At 36.7% G+C, this 17,786-nt stretch overlaps 1 protein-coding gene across 1 annotated transcript in view; it reads left to right on the top strand.

Annotated features, from left to right (window-relative positions):
* Positions 1-17,786, top strand: part of ATM (ATM serine/threonine kinase) — a gene marked incomplete at both ends in the record, with an annotated part of 98,610 nt that overhangs the window by 45,824 nt on the left and 35,000 nt on the right. Inside the window, 10 exons of the mRNA XM_084249568.1 lie at positions 3,779-3,920; positions 4,905-5,081; positions 6,702-6,879; positions 9,978-10,065; positions 11,965-12,120; positions 13,880-13,967; positions 14,694-14,782; positions 14,882-14,984; positions 15,809-15,957; positions 17,334-17,438. Coding sequence (XP_084105694.1) covers positions 3,779-3,920; positions 4,905-5,081; positions 6,702-6,879; positions 9,978-10,065; positions 11,965-12,120; positions 13,880-13,967; positions 14,694-14,782; positions 14,882-14,984; positions 15,809-15,957; positions 17,334-17,438 — 1,275 coding nt within the window. The remainder of the gene's footprint in view (positions 1-3,778; positions 3,921-4,904; positions 5,082-6,701; positions 6,880-9,977; positions 10,066-11,964; positions 12,121-13,879; positions 13,968-14,693; positions 14,783-14,881; positions 14,985-15,808; positions 15,958-17,333; positions 17,439-17,786) is intronic.

Here is a 17,786-nt window from a genome sequence, read left to right as displayed (position 1 = left end):
GACTGTGTTAAAATCTGTGTTAAGTTCTAGTGAGAGCAGACTAGATAAACAATAAGAAATCTGCTAGGTGGTTCTACACAGAATGTTAAGATAGGAGAAGATGTATTTGAGGCACTTATCAAAATCAGAGCTGCCACTCTACTCTCAACGAGACTATTTTGATCTTTTTATTTTTTTTTTCAAAGATTTATTTATTTATACAAGAACTGGGGTACAGGTCAGAAGCACAGGAGGGTGAGAGAACTCACCAGACACAGAGTGGGAAACAGAACAGGCAGACGGACCAAAGACACTACTGAGGACAGCAGCAGGTGAGGCAGGAGAGGTCAGCCACGCCATGTGGGTTTCTCCCTGGCCGGTGGGGCATCGAACCGGTGCTGCAGACAGCTTCGCAGCACGGCACTCAACCACTGTGCCACTGGGGAGGCCCTGTTTTGATCTTTTTAGAAGTAAGTTATAGAGCAGAAATTTCATGCCTCTGAAAGTCTTAAACTGATCAGACAGGGTTTTTCCTTTCCCATTCTCTATTCAAAACACAATTGAGGGCCTCCCCGGTGGCGCAGCGGTTGAGCGCTGGGTTGCAAAGCTGCCCGTGGCCTCTGCGGCACCGGTTCGATCCCCGGCTGCTCCCCGGCCACCAGAGGAGGGTCCCACATGGCGCGCAGACCTCTCCTGCCGCCCGCTGCTCCCCTCAGCAGTGTACTTCGGTCCTTCTGCCTACTCTGCTCCCCGCTCTGGCTCTGGTGAATTCTCTCTCCCTCCTGCGCTTCTGACTGTACCCAGTGCTTGTATAAACAAACAAACAAATTAATAAATAAATAAATCATGCCTCTATTAAAAAAAAAAAACACAATTGAAACAGATATTATAATTTCACCTTGCTGGTATGAAATTATTATTATTTTTTTTTAAAGATTTATTTATTCATACAAGCACTGGGTACAGTCAGAAGCATGGGAGGGTGAGAGAATTCACCAGAGCCAGAGCAGGGAACAGAACAGGCAGAGTGATGAAATACACTGCTGAGGGGAGCAGTGGGCACGGCAGGAGAAGTCTGTCACGCCATGTGGGACCCTCGCCAGTGGCCGGGGATAGAACTGGTGCTGCAGAGGCTGCGGGCAGCTTCGCAGCCCAGCGCTCAACTGCTACGCCACCAGGGCAGGCCCATGGTATGAAATTATTTTTGCTTTCTATTACCCTTTTCCCACTTACCCACTTATTTTTCATATATTTTAGCACCCCTTCAACCTGTTCTTGGCATGGTAGTTTCAAATGATTTTTGCCCACAACTGTACATCTTTCTAAAGTAAATGTGGTGTTTTGCATTTGTTTCCCCCCCCTTTTTTTCTTTTAAAGATTTATTTATTTTTTTATACAAGCACTGGGTACAGTCAGAAGCATGGGAGGGTGAGAGAATTCACCAGAGCCAGAGCGGGGAATGGAACAGGCAGACTGACTAAATACACTGCTAAGGGGAGCAGCGTGCGCGGCAGGAGAGGGACCCTCGCCAATGGCCGGGGATCGAAAGGGCGCTGCAGAGGCTATGGGCAGCTTCGCAGCCCAGCACTCAACCGCTGCGCCACCAGGGTAGGCCCTGTTTTCCCTTTTCTTAGGGAGTAAATGATTGTCTGTATGTCTGCCTACAGTGCTGTTACTGTTGATTTAATGAACATGTATCTTTCTCTTATTGTTGTTATTGTAATAAAAAGGCTGGCACCGTTTCTTTCCCAACGTTGTATTATAAAAATTTTCAAACATCATAAAATTGTAAGAATTTTACAATAAATACTTGTCTATCATCTATCTATCTAGCATTAATATTTTACTACTATCCTTGCTTTCATCTCTAGCCATCCTTCTATCCACTTATTAAGCCATGTCATTTATGTATCTCAGTGTATATCTGGCATAGCTCTTGAAGAGATTTTCCAGAGAAAATGTGCAAGCATTAAGTGTTACATTTGTTACATAGAAATTTGCAATGGCTGTTCTGAAAAAGGTGCACAGAACTATTAGTGTGACTTCAATTTGAGAACAGTAGGGAACAGGTCCCATTTGTTTTTCCTGTCTTTTTTTAGAGGAAAAAATCATTACACGTATAGGGGGCTTTGGGTGTACAAAGGACAGGTTGACCAAGTTGTTCCCAGAATAGCTGGTTATGGATGACTTCTTGAGGTCAAGTGCCACCTAGATGAACCACCAGGAATTGGCTGAAAGATGATTTTTTTTTAATTATTTGGGGGTTGCATTTTTGTTCTTCCATATGTGCACATGTTCCACTCACTCTCCACCAAACCATCCTGCCAATGCCCCATGAAAGATGATTTAGGATACAAATCATAGCTAGATGATTTGCTAGGCAGGGAATAGCAAGAGCAAAATAAACTTGCTGTGTTTGAGGAACAGAAAGAAGATGGTGCAAAGAAAAATTATGTGAGATGAAATTAGAAAGGTAGGACTAGATCTGATTAAGGAATTTGGATTTTATTTAAAATATTTAAGGAAGTATGGAATTTTCAGCAAAGCAGTGTCATGTCACAACTTACATTTTTACTTCAGCTTTTTAAATGGCAAATGGATCATGATGGGTATTGTGAAAAACAAGGACTGCCGGTGAAGCTATTGTAGTAGTCTGTGGGGGAAGTGATGGTGACCTCAGTGAGGAGGAATGAAGCATTATGGAAGCAGAGCGTCCTTTTAATATAGAGCGGGCAGGACTTGCTGAGGAATTAGACAGGGAGGAGTGAGGGAAAGAGCGGAATGGAAGATCAATGCAAATTTACGGTTCATGTGTCTGGGTCTTATATTGAGAAACCTAAAAGGGATTAAGTAAGCCTTTACCCTCCCTGGCTGCCTAGGGGTTAAGTCTCAGTGCTATCAACAATAGGCCGGAGTTCTATACTGGCCAGGGAGCTAAGCCACATATGGCACAGCAGATCTTTCCTGTCTTGCCTGCTGTTCCCCTCAGCAGTGTATTTCAGTAAATCCACCTGTTCTGCTCCCCACTCTGTCTCTGGTGAATGCTCTCACTCCCCCACAGCTGTGGCCTACACCCCAGTTCTTCTATGTAAAGAAAAGTAAGCCTTTACTTGGCAGCTCATCCTCATTTATATGAGCTTTATGGCAATTCTTTTGTATGAGCTTTATGGCAATTCTTGACAGCTGTCACACTGTTAGTGCTCTGGTTAGTTCAGTCTTCCTTTCTTTCCTTTCCTCTAGTTTTTGTAAAAGAACCTTCAGTTTATTTTTTTAGTGACTTTTAGATGTTTTCCTAATGATTTTCAACTCACTTCTACTCAGAATAAGTATATACTTCTGTCTAAAAGTATTCTAGATCATTGTTCTAGAATAATGTTCAAGACAGTTCTAGCCATTTTGCCCTACCCCAAATTATTTGTATCTCTTATATTATCAAAAATTACTTTCTTAGGTGAATTAGTATTCTTTCATTCTCTCTACTTTTTTTTTTTTGTCTGTTTTGAAACATGTCTTATGAGTCCTTCTTAACTTATAGTAGTTATAAAGGAAACTACTGTAGTGAATGAAGGGAATTGCTGTTGCCCCGATGAGTAATTCAAGTTTACTAAGAAATATTAAAAGTCCTTTGATTACTTTGGATTTGATGTTATAGAATTTTATTGATAAATATAAGGATTTCCTATTAAAAAAAGAAAAATTTCCCAAAAGAAATTTAAAATTTAAAATTTTAATTTTTTCATTGGAAAAAATCATCAAGATTAATAGTTTTGTAGACATTTGAATTGTATCTGCTTTTTAGTGTCAAAGTGCGATCAGCTGCTGTTTCCTGTTTGAAAAGCATTTTGGCCACAAAGACTGGACATCGTTTCTGGGAGATTTACAAAGTGACCTCGGATCCCATGCTGATCTATCTACAGCCTTTTAGAACATCGAGAAAAAAGGTCTTTCAAGCAATAAACGTTTATTGAATTGCCTCCTATATCTAGAACAGTTCTATTTGCTGTGAGTTATGGAGACCAAGTTGCTTAAATGATATTCTACTTTCTTAAAAGTAATTCCAGCTGCATTTTTTGTATTCAAAATATGTGCTTTTTTACTATGGCAGCATGGAAGAGCAGAAATAGGTAGTAGAGATAGAGAAGTAATGGCTGAGTTGGGGGGACAGTTCTTAAGGACTGGACTTTTTTTCTTAGGAGTAGAAAGGCCTACTTCTATCCCATTGAGCAAGTGTTTATTTCCAATAAGCAAGAGTTTATTTCCATAGCAAGTCAGAGTATCACAGCCCCTAGTGAAATATAAGGTGACCTCTGGAGTTCTCCCTTTTCCATGTTGATTATAAAGGTTCTGTGGAAAGTTCTCTCTTCTCCTTTAGTCTAAGCATTCTTTTTAAATATTTTATTTTCATAAAGTGACGGGGAAATATATAGTTGAATTGTCATCAATTTAATAGCAGCATAAACTCATCTTGGAAATAGTACTTTTAATATATCATAAATATAACTTTGGGGTTCGCTGAAATGACTACTAACTTAAACTGTTAATAAAACTGGCACTATAACCTGTAAAGTACTATAGGTTTAAAAGTTTTAAAATCTCACTTCTTGAAATCAATTCTGTGTGTTAGATTTAGATTTGAACTGGCTTTGTACCAGAGAGGCAAGGCAGACAGTTTGTGATTCATATATTATACTAATAGTGAGCTGAGAGTAAGGCTCCCATTTCCTGTTGTCTACACCAGTCATTTTTTACACACCACTCTGTCTGTCATTAAACAAATGTATTTTAATTTAAAAGGTAGCCATTGCCTCCATTTAGTTTTGCCTATATTTGTTTTATTTGAAATAGGTTTGTTTATGTTTGTTTTGTGTAGGGAGAGTAAAATGTATTTCTAATTAGCTTATTTACATTTTTGAATCTCTTTCTAGTTTTTAGAAGTACCCAGACTTGACAAAGAAAACCCTTTAGAAACTTTGGATGATACAAGCCTGTGGATTCCGCAAAATGAAAATCATGACTCTTGGATAAAGACACTGACTTGTGCTTTTCTGGACAGTGGGGGCACAAAAAGTGAAATTCTTCAATTCTTAAAGCCAATGTGTGAAGTAAGAACATTCATTAATTTGGCTTAATCCCTTTCTACCTCTGCTTGTTTCCTTTTAAGCTTTTTCTTTAGTACTAGTTTTTTTTGCTTGCTCCATCCCATGGTCTCTGTGTATGTGGCCTCTGCCTACAGTACGCTGGGTGGTGGGTGGTCTTGGCCTCTGATTACAGGGTGGTGGGTGGTCTCCGTGCAGCATCTCAGAATGCAGTTGTAGCTAGGCAGGCAGGCCTTCTTTATTTAGTTGTAATGGTAAGCAGTGGAATTCCACTGGGGGGTAGGGTAGCTGCATACCAGATGGGTCCGCATAGGGGCCTTGAATAATTTATTACCATAGTTAAAATACTAATGATAGCAATTTCTTTTATTAGCCAAAAGTCTGACTTTTTGCCTCTTCTCATAAGATCAGCGTCATTTACTTTCCCTGATAGACTTTCTGCAGTGAGAAAAAGGTGGGGAAGTCTTTAGCCATGCTTTTTTATTTTTGAAGGTATTATACAGTTTTTTCAGTAGTGTAAAGTTCAGTAGTATAAATGTTTTTATCAAATGTGTCATCTAAAACTGCACAATATGATAATGCCCTAAAGGCTTAAAAAAGCTAACCTGATTTACAATGTGTCAAGCATGGGTCAACAGAAATGTGAGAACACAACGTATATGACTAGGCCAAATGCCTGCCAACTCATGAAAAGTAACCAATAGGGAAATGAGTATGTGGTAAAGTGGCCTCATTAAAAACAGTTTTAAAAGAACTTGTTTCTACAGGGAAAGAGTAGACTGAGGAAATCATTGCACTCTGTGACACTACACTGCATGTGGACACATCAGCAGAGAAGCAGGACACACACACAAACACCTCGTTTCTCACTAGTAAACAAAAATTTTTTTGTGTTAGAAGATAAAATGTTTATAATATCCATATATATATTTCTAGCTCCTTAAATTCTCTCTTTCCAAAACTGATTTTTAGATTTGTCTTTAGTTAAAAAGGAAGAAGTGTGCATTGGTAATCTAAAATATGTCTCAGGTGGTATATGGTGAATATATAAAGATGGTATCTTGGCAAAAATAAGGCTGTGTGCTGATTTAGTGTACCATATGTATTAAAGCATTTTGGAGTATACTAAAACATCCAATTTTTATATCCCCAAATCAGAGTTTATTAAAAAAAAAGAAATTTTTTAAATTTTCACATGACCGTTGTAGCTCTTCAATGAGTGTAGAAAATGTGTGAAAATGAAATTCTCAGCTTTTCTCTTAAAACTTGGATTCCCATTTTCTTTTATGTCAAAGTAGAAAACTTCTGTTTCAATTATGAAATTTTATTTACAGTAGTAACATAATTTCATTTGTAAACAATGTTCTATTTCATCTGCAAATGGCCTATACTGGAAATGAGCAATTGTAGTGTAACTAATATGTGTTTGATATAGTCTAGTTTAGTGATTTTTTTTTTTCCTGAACACTACCAGGTACATGTGTGTTTTGTTTATTTTTAGCAGTACATTAAATTCATGACAGGTTCATCTGTCATTCTGAAAAAAATTTAATATGTTAGTAACAGGGAATGAAAACTTTAAATAATATAGTATCTTACACTGTTGACTGTGTTTGTATATTCTAGGTGAAAAGTGACTTTTGTCAGACTGTGCTTCCATACTTGATTCATGATGTTTTACTTCAAGATACAGATAAATCATGGAGAAATCTGCTTTCTGCGCACATTCAGGGATTCTTCACCAGCTGTTTCAGACAGTCTTTACAAACAAGTAGATCCACAACCCCTGCAAATTTGGATTCAGGTATTCTGTTAAATTTCTAGCATGTGTACTCTGTGTGTGCATGTGTATGTGTTGAAAACAAGATATGTCCATGAATCTTCAATTTTTTTTTACTAATTTGTACTGTTATCTTGTCAGTTCTAGAGAAAGGTAAATTTGTTTGAATCATTAAGGTGCTTTATAGGCTTAATTCTATAACCTCTAATCATCTATTTCTTCATCTGTGCAGTAGAGATAAAGGTTATGGTAAATTTTCAATGAAATGTTGTCAGTAAGGCTCCTAGGGTAATATTTATTGCATAATGCTTCCTCCGTAAGTGATGGTGGTTCATATGTGGCAACTCACTGACCTTTTGGTATGCTCTTGTCCAGTAAATAAGAGCATCTTTTTACTGCTCTTGTCCAGTAAATAAATGCAACCAAATATTTTAGGTATGGTACCTATGATGGAACTTTCATATCAAAGCTCTGGCCAACTCATTTTTAAAATTTTGTTTAAATTACAAAATTATATTTTTGTAGAAAATACAGAAAAATTGCATAAATTAAAAAAATTAAATTATCCATGTAATCCTATGATTTAGGATGGCCACAATTAACATTTGATAATATATTCTTACAACCTACTTTCTTTTCATGCTATGTGTTTTCCATACTAATTGCTATTATGAGTAGAAATTCTACCAGACACATAATACATATGTGTATAGTTGAGGACTCATTAAGAGTTAGTTTTTCAAATCTAAATTTTAAAAAAGAAAAATATTCACAGATCTGTAATGTTAATCTGTTGTCTTTAACATACATTATTAATTTATATTACCCAAAAATATAAAACTAGGCACATATTTGCTTATTGTACTTCAAAACTAGTATAATTCTAAGAAAAATATTAATTTAATATCCTATTTTGCTGCAACTGAATTGCTCTTCGCAAAATTGACTGTGGTTCCAGTCAATGGGGGCATCAATTGTGATTATTTGGTTGGTCTAGTTGTTTCTTTTACTCTACTATATTTACTTGATGTGACTTATTTTGATTTCACTTTGTTCTGTTTCATGTTTTTTTTGTGTTATTTTCTATTATCTAACTGCAACTGTAAATCTACTACTTGAAATAATGTACTTATAAACACAGATGTGGATGCCCATTCTGGAGTTCTATTACATTATAAGATGGTCATGTAAATGATCCAGAATATGCTTACATGAATTTTTTTAGGCCATTGAATAAAAAATTTCTAATATTACTATTCTCATACTTTGCAAACTAGATTGTATCTCCTATCCTTTATTTGGGAAATATAAGTATTTGCCAGTAAGCACTTAACTTTAAATGTTATATCATTTATAGTAGTACTGAAGAGTTTTATTATGTCAAGCTTAACATAATCATTGCCTGTGATAAACTGACAATTTGTTATCATGAACATGGCCAAGATTCTTTTTCATTTGTTCACATAAATTTATGATAGAAGCACTCAAGGGTAAAATCAGCCAGTTTCACTTTATGTCTGTATAGAGTGCCAATATTTTTATTGCCTTAAATGAAAATTTAAATATCACATGTAAAATTCTTTTATAAAAGGAAAGTAAATTGGATTTCCATCAAATTAAAGGGTTTATCTTCTTTTGAGGTCTGTAAATTTCACTTGGATGTCCATGTGCATCTTTTTTTTTTTAATAATTCTGTTTTAGTCTTTTTTAATTTGTCTTTTTTTTTAAGATTTATTTTTATTTATACAAGAACTGGGGTACAGGCCAGAGGTGCAGGAGCGTGAGAGGATTAACCAGAGAGAGTGGGGAGCAGAACAGGCAGACGGACTGAAAACACTGCTGAGGGGAGCAGCGGGCGAGACAGGAGAGGTCTGCAGTGCCATGTGGGTGTCTCCCTGGCCATCTGGGAATCGAACCTGTGCTGCGGAGGCACAGACAGCTTCACAGCACTGCGCTCAACCCCCTGTACCACCAGGGAGGCCCTCCATGTGCATCTTTAACTCAATTGTCTGAGGCTAAACTTATCTTGTTCCTCCCCACCCTTGGCATTCAGTCACCCAAGCCAGAAACCCCTTACATGTCTTATCTAGTTACCCAGTCTTGCCAGTTCTTTGTTACAAATCACATCAGTACATCTGTTCTGCCTGTCTCTGGCATCCTGCTTTCCAGCTCCCTGCTGCAGCACAACTGGAATTCTTTTTTTATTTTTTTATTTCTTTTAATTTTTTAAAAAACAATTTTATTGAGGCATAATATAAAAATTCACCCACTCTAGTCACAACTGTAATTCTTTCAGGATATTCTGCAGAATCTTTCCTTTTCCCAGTAACTCTCTTCTTCCTCTTCTCCTGAGGGCCCTTTACTTTCAGAGTCCACTTTTCCTGAAAGCTTCTCTTGTTTGGAGTAGGTTGCTGTCTATCTACCTCTACAGCATTCTAAGCTTTCCCTGTGGCAGCATTATCACACTACATCAAGAGTCTTTCTGGCCAGTCAGTTCTGTATGGTCAGAAGAAGTCTGTCTTATTCATGCTTGGTATGCTGAGCACCTAGTATATAAAAAATACCTAGGAAAGTATTTATTGAATAAATGAAGTTATCCCCTTCTTCAACAAAATACAGAATTAAAACCTCAGTTTTAGGGCCTCCCCAATGGCGCAGAGGTTGAGCACTGGGTTGTGAAGCTGCCCCCAGCCTCTGCAGTGCCAGTTCGATCCCTGGCCGCCAGGTGAGGGTCCCACATGGTGCACAGACCTCTCCCGCCGCCCACTGCTCCCCACAGCAGTGTACTTAGTCAGTCTGCCTGTTCTGCTCTCCCCTCTGGCTCTGGTGAGTTCTCTCACCCTCCCGCGCTTCTGACTGTACCCAGTGCTTGTATAAATAAATAAATAAATCTTTAAAAAAAAAAAAAAAAGAAAACCTCAGTTTTATTAAGCATAGTGGCTTCTTTTTTAAAGAAAATGCCATTACATTCCATTTTTCAAATCATGTTTATTTATTCAGAACCACCTTTGTGCTAGGTACAGTCCACTAGAACCTTTTTAGTGTAGAGGAAGACAGACATGGAGGAAGTCTTAAACCAGTCTGCAGTTACTGACAGTCGATATCTTTGATTTTTTTTTCAGAGTCAGAGCATGTTCCCCGATGCTGTTTGGATAAAAAGTCACAAAGAACAATGCTTGCTGTTGTGGACTACATGAGGAGACAAAAGAGGTAATATGATGACTAATGCTCTTGAGTTTGGAGATAAAAGTGTAGTATGTTTCTGCTGGCTGAATGTTAACATGATTACTTTAGGTGATGTTGCTCGAAGGTGCTGTATTTAATTTGGGTGATGCTTAACATCTCCTTGTTAATAATCCATATTCAGGATGGCTGAATATGGTGTAAATTCGGTTATATCAATGTCAGGAACTCTGAACTCTAGTCCTCACTGTGCCAGTAAAGTACTATTTTTGAAATCACGCAGTCTTTTGGCCTTTAGTTTATTTTGTCTATAAAGTGATAGGAGTACAATAAGTGATTTTCCAGGGTTACTTGTAGTTATATTGCCCTTCTTTTAACTTTTCTCTCTACTTTTTAACTCATAAGAGTAACTAGGGTTATATGTAAGTCCCCTTTGTGTATCTTTATTTTCTTGAAGACCTTAGTCCTTAAAATCTGTGATTTTGTACAGTAGCACTGTGTATGGCAGTGTTTACTTTCTGGATTCTGAGAAATTATATACTAGACTACTTGGTTTCTGTTATTTCTCCATGAGATTCAAGGCAGGAATTGCTGGAGTGGGTGGTTGGTCTGATCTGTACCCTTAAGAGTTGACCAGAACTTTGAAGAAGTAATGTTGTAGGCTTAGCACTTGAATAGGTAAGAACTGTTACCTGCTGAATATGAAAGGTTGTGGCGCAGTGGTTGATAAAGAATGGGAAACAAATGAAAAATTGTTTAAATGTATCTACATCTTAATTAATTCCTCTGTATCCCCCTAAATTTTCATTTCACTCTTAGACAAGTGATAGGCCTTCCAGTATATTTGTTCCTGCCTAGAAAAGTACCGATTCACCTACTGTACCAGACCCTTGTCTGAGAATCCCCATGAGAAGCTCTAAGGGTAGCTGAGAGCATCTCCTTCCTTGATGTTGGGAGGCAGTCTCACCTTTAAATTATTCACTTCTGATTTATCATTTAGACAGAATGGTGTGGACAATGGTAGACCTTGGAAATAAGTAAAAATTGTTAATCAAGTTTTCATTCTGAATATGACCTTAAATAAGAGTCCTTCAGAAAATATGAATGGGACAGAGAGTGAAGGGTATGGACTTACGTTCAGGTCTAAGTCTGGTACTTAGAAGCTTTGTGATCTCTGAACTTCAAGTGCCTCAGAATAGCTATGATTAAGTGTATGCTATGTGATAGGTATTTTCTCATCAGCTTTATAAACATTTTTTAATCACTGCCACTGTTCTTTGTGGTATGTTCTGTTCTCCGGTTTTATAAGTGAGGAAACTACTTCAGAAGTTGCCAGAGATCTTATAGCTTGAAGTAGCTGATCCAACTGGATTTGAACCTAGCTTTATCCTACTCTAAAACGTGTGCTCTCAACCACTACTTCTTCACTTTTCCATTAGTTTTCCAAAATAGAGTATCTATGGTCCCTTTCAATTCTGCTCTACTACTATTACCATGGAAGGTTTTTATGAAATAACTCAACCTAGGCAATAAACTCAGGAGCATATGAACTGCAATAGGAAAAACATGTAATTGTGTCTTAGAAAAACAATGTTTTCATTAAGTTGGTCATCTAAAAAGATCTCTGTGTATGTTACTAGCTATTCTCTGCCACCTAGTTATAGTCTATGATCCAGGAGTCCCTTCGTGCAAGGCTAGTACAAATCCCAAATTTGTATGGGAGGATGGTCTGTAGCTTTCATTTGAGGAGCTTGTGATCCAAATAAAGTGAGAAATTGGGCTCGTAGGGAATTGTGGTTTTGATTATTTGAAGGTAATTTTCTATTTAACTAGCCCTAGCTGCCATTGTATTCGGTATCAACCTACTTTTATTTTGATATTGAAATTAAAGAATTGGACATGGTAACATGTTTAATTTTTATTCAGACCTTTTTCAGGAACTGTCTTTGATGATGCTTTCTGGCTGGAGTTGAATTATCTAGAGGTTGCCAAGGTAGCTCAGTCTTGTGCTGCTCACTTCACGGCATTGTTCTATGCAGAAATCTACGCAGATAGGAAAAGTATGGATGATCAAGAAAAAAGGTAATGAGGGCCTCCCCGGTGGCGCAGCGGTTGAGCGCTAGGTTGCGAAACTGCGCGCGGCCTCTGCGGCGCCGGTTCGATCCCCGGCTGCTCCCTGGCCACCAGAGGAGGGTCCCACATGGCGTGCAGACCTCTCCTGCCGCCCGCTGCTCCCCTCAGCAGTGTACTTCGGTCCTTCTGCCTGCTCTGCTCCCCGCTCTGGCTCTGGTGAATTCTCTCACCCTCCCGCGCTTCTGACTGTACCCAGTGCATGTATAAACAAAACAAACAAACAAACCAGCAAACAAATAAATAAAGCATGCCTCTATTAAAAAAAAAAAAAAAAAAGAAAAAAGGTAATGAAATTTAAAGTTCTTGGTTTTGAAAATTGGTGATATTTTTCAGTAAAGGTATTTATTAAAGATTTTTTTTGTTTCCATTGCCCTATTTAAAAGATATTTTCTGGATTTTAAAATGAAATGGTAATTACCAGAATGTTGTGAGTACATTTTGTCAGTCTGAGGTCTCCTTTGTGCCACCTCTCTATTCTCCCTCCAGTAGGTAAATGGTACCATGTCTTTTGTGCTTATCATTCCTTAAATGATATTTTGTCATTTGAATATGAACCCATACATATAGCTTAGTTTTCCTTGTTTTTGAACCTTATAAGAAAGTATATGTGTGCTTTTCTGCAACTCATTTTTCCACTCAGTATTTTTGTAAGATTAATGGAAGCAGTTTGTTGCTGTGGTTCATTAATACATCACTGCCTCATGAGGCAACAGTGGGAGAGTACCAGCATAGATTTACCCATTCTTCTACTGATGAGATATATATATATATATATATATATATATATATATATATATATATATGGGTAAATATGTGTGTGTGTGTGTGTGTGTGTGTGTGTGTAGAATTACTGGGTTGCAAGGCATGCAGATTTTCAACTGATGTGCCAAATTGTTTTTTAAAGTGTTCATCCCAGTTTGAATACATCTCAGAAATGTAATTTGCAAGGAAATAGATCAAGAAGAACCCTTGTATTTGAAGAAGGTAGCCAAAGTATTTCTAGTTTGAGTGAAAAAAGTAAAGAAGGAACTGGAGTAAATTTATAGGTAAATAACAGAGGTATTACCAATTCATGACATTATTTTATACATTGGATTATCATTGTTATAGACACTACAGCTGGCATGATTTTAAAACTGAAATTACTAATAGGACCAACCAAATCTCACAGGTATAAATGTATGGTTTAGAGCTAACACATTGGAGATAAATTTGAGTTCTGACCTTTCAGTGTCACTTATTAGTTTTATAATCTTGGGTTTCAGTGGAGTCTACTAATCCACTTCCTTCCCCACATTTACTAATATCAGACTTATTATTTTTTGGCAATTTATCAGGTATTAAGTGGTATCTGATTATGCTCTTACAAATTTGTGTGCCTGTGATTATTAATAAGGTTGAACTTCAGGTAAAGCCACTGGTAGAACATTCAGGAAGAGAATTGGGGTTTATAAATAATCACATTTTGACATATAACCTACCTATATATAAGAGCTTGTCATTAAAATGCAATTTTCATTCAAAGAATTAACATTCGTAAAATTCTTTTCATTCTAGGCCTCAATGGCATTATGTTTTAAAGTATAAATGGTTCATTCTGTTTTATTTGTGACCTTTGTTAGTTGATCTGTCAAAGTCTTTAACATATGTATCAACAAGCTTCCAAATGGTATATTTTCACTAATATAAGTGCTTTTGTGACAAACAGAAATCTTACATTTGAAGAAGGGAGCCAAAATACAACTATTTCTAGTTTGAGTGAAAAAAGTAAAGAAGAAACTGGAATAAGTTTACAGGCAAGTATAATCCAAGTATAATCCAAATATGTAATAATATTTGGATTATTATTTTGTTATAGAGGCTATACAGGTGTCATTTTGTTTTCAAGTTAAAGTTACTTTTTGGTCTGTCATAATAATAGTTTACTAAAATTATGATATGCATTGTCATTAAAATGCAATTTTCATTCAGTTTTCATTCATGAAATTTATTTCACATTATATATAATTATTATATAGTAAACTGTTATAGTAAATACTCAAGAATTTGAGTATCAACCATATTTATCCATATTACATTTTACTCATTGTAACAATTCATTTTTTACTTTTCTTTCAAGAATTTGAAAATTGTTGAACTACATTCAGTTTTCAGAAGTCAGATTTTGCATGACTTCATTTTCCCATGTATGCTTTTAACTGCTGACAGGATTATTTGCTTTGTTGTTGTGATTATTTTTGTAGGTGTTAAATGCTTAGTAGGTTGGAATTTATTTCTTATCTAATTTATGAAGTTGTAAGCAATTCTTCTCAGGTAGCCTACTATTATTCCCCGTTTCCTGGGATCAGTTTGTTATGTTACTGACCCAGTGTTTAGTATATATGTCAATATCACATTTCACTTTTCTAACATAGCATTTAGTATTGGGTGTCATATGTTAGTAATGATATAATTTCAAACTTGCTAAGTTCATGAAGTGTTATGTTTACCCCCTCCAATTTTTGTTATTTACCTGCTTCCAGGACCTGCTCTTAGAAATCTACAGAAGCATAGGAGAACCAGATAGTCTGTATGGCTGTGGTGGAGGAAAAATGTTACAACCTCTCACTAGGTGAATTGAATTTTTCTAGATGATGGCTTGGTAATTCTGTTTATGAAGGAGCCACATGCATATACAACTTAAAGGTATTTTTAAAATATTTTTTTATAGACTACGAACATATGAACATGAAGCAATGTGGGGGAAAGCCCTAGTAACATACGACCTTGAGACAGCAATCTCCTCATCAGTCCGCCAGGCAGGAATAATTCAGGTATGCTTTTTTCTGCTTTTGTAAAGCTCTAAAAGTCTAGTGCTGAGGTTATTTCAGGATGTCCATAGAATATTTACACAAGTCAGGCAAATTCTAGAGATAAGAAGTTATCTTTTTTCCAGGCATTGAGCTTATGATTCAGAGGGGTACACAGGAAAATCAGACAGGTTACTCACCTCAAAGAAATTGTAGGTTTATTGATCCTAATCTTGTTAGCTAACAGGGGAAGGCTCATCCTGACTGTGTACAGTGTGCCTAGGTATATATTAAATGCGTCACTGGAAAAATCTGATGCGAACTATTTCTCTTAGTTTGCATTGTGGTGGTCCCAGAAAGTGCCCTGCCTGTTACTGGCTAATATCCCTTAGCCATTCTTCCAGCAAATATTAGAACCCTTGGAACTCTGTGTTGGTGTTTTACAGGGAATATGCTAAACAAACATTTGAGGGACTTATTATGACTACTACAATTGTTTAAAATTACTATTTAGGGTTGATTGCTATTTTTGTTTCTCTGTTATCTTTTACTTTTTTTTTCCTAAAGATTTATTTATTTATGCATACACGAGCTGGTCAGATGTGGGGGGTGGGGTGAGAGGATCCACCAGAGACAGAGTGGGGAACAGAACAGGCAGACTGAAACACACTGCTGAGGGGAGTGGCGGGCGAGACTGGAAAGGTCTGCTTCACCATGTGGGTTGCTCCCTGGCCGGCCGGGGATCGAAGTCATGCTGCAGAGGCTGTGGATTGCTTCATAGTGTGGTGTTTAACCCCTTGCACCAGGGACACCCTCTTTTATCTTTTTTTTTTTTAACTCCCACTCAGGCCTTGCAGAATTTGGGACTCCGCCATATTCTTTCTGTCTATTTAAAAGGATTAGATCAAGAAAATAAAGAGTGGTGTGCTGAGCTCCAGGAACTTCATTTCCAGGCAGCATGGAGGAACATGCAGTGGGATGACTGCATTTCTGTCAAGTAAGAAGAGCTTTGATATTTTATATTGTCATATCTCCAGTTACAAATAGTAAACTCTTTTTATCTTGCTCTACGAATGTAACAGGAGTTGTATTTTTGGCTGATGCTGCAAATTAGAGATATGTCTAAAATGCTTAAATAAGATAGCATTTAAGTTTAAATTTCACTTCCTTTTTCACTAGAGCAACTCCATCCCACCCCTAGGGTATTTTTGAAAATAGAAATATAAAGTGTCTAATGAGAATCTTGTCATTTAATCTTCTTATATCTAAATGAAAGTACAGGTGTTTTCCTCCCCACTCCCTACTGCAGAGATTTTAGTCAGATAGCACTTTTATAGTTTGGATGGTAAATAAATGACTGCTTATCTTCTTTTGATGAAATATTTTCTTTTACGAGTCTCATAGCTAGCTCAGTTGAAAATATTTTCTTTTATTAAAAATATGTATGCATCAATAAATCACTATCAGGAAGAGCGTGTTTATAATCTCTCTGTAAGGTCACTAGGTTTTCTGAATGAAAAGCCAATGGCTTAATCTAATAAAAGGTTTTTTATTTATGTGTAAGAAAGTCATTTGATGATATAATACCAAAAAAAAATTAACTGTTTATTTGTCTCCATAGAAAATAAATTTCATTAATTAGGGTGTCTTTCAAATTTTAAATTGTTAGATTGTTATAAACTTAGAGATATGTGTTCATGTTTTTAAAAAAGTAAACTCTATGAACTTGTTCCTCCTACTTAGCCTCTATAAATCACCATAAAACTTCCTTACCCTTGCCTACTATATTTTAGCCACAGCGGGCCAAGTTTTTCCTATGAAGACCTTCCGTGTACCTTCTCTTTTCCTGTTTTCATATAGCTGATTTCTTGTCATTTAGACTCACATTAATAACGTCACATCTTCAGAGAAACCCACTCTAACTACTCACTCTAAAGTAGCACACATTTTAATTATCTGCATGCCTCTTGTCACTCTTTGATATTTTTCTTTTTGTCTATCTTTTCCAAACAAGAACATAACTTTATGAGAATGGGAAATGGATATAACTTGTCCATGTGTGGGTCCTCTGTATATCAAGACCTTGGTACCCAGAGCCTGGCACATATTAGGTCTTCACTGAATAAATTTTACACATAAGAAGAGAGCATATCTAGAATCTAGCAAAATATAAAAGAAATTTACTTTTTCTCCTTGAAGAATTGAGGTGACCACAAAATTCTTTGTGTTATGAAAATCTCCAGAAATACGTTAGGAGGAATCCTAATTTCAGGTTTAAAATTTTGTGTTTTGATGAAGTTATTTATGCATGAATATCATAAGGTTTTGGTTTTAAATATATTTTTTCTTTCATTTTTTAAAATTATCTCACAGCAATAAAACAGAAGGAATCAGTTACCATGAATCTCTGTATAATGCTCTGCAATCTCTGAGAGATAAAGAATTCTCCACATTTCATGAAACACTCAAATATGCCAGGTATTATAAAAAGAGTTATTGTATTTTAGCATTTAATGTCATGACGTCTCTTCTGCAAGAAACCTCAGCATAAGGATTTGCAGTGGTGAAGGGACTACGATATGTAGTGCTGGTCAGGTGGTTCCCTGACATTTCCAGCCCTCTCCTAGACTGCACACTCCCTTTGTCATCGTGATGCATAGCTATCAGCATTGAAACTCCAAAGTGGGGTGGGCAGTATCCAGTGATGAACCATTTTATTCCTTTTACATATCTGAGGAATGAGGGGTGATGAATTTGTCTTCTGCAATCATGTTTTTTAAGAATTAGGGGTGTGCCTATTTTAACAGTTGTTTTCTGTATATTGCA

Source organism: Talpa europaea, assembly GCF_964194135.1.
Source record: "Talpa europaea genome assembly, chromosome: 12".
NCBI lineage: Eukaryota > Metazoa > Chordata > Mammalia > Eulipotyphla > Talpidae > Talpa > Talpa europaea.
This window is presented reverse-complemented; position numbering and strand designations above follow the sequence as displayed.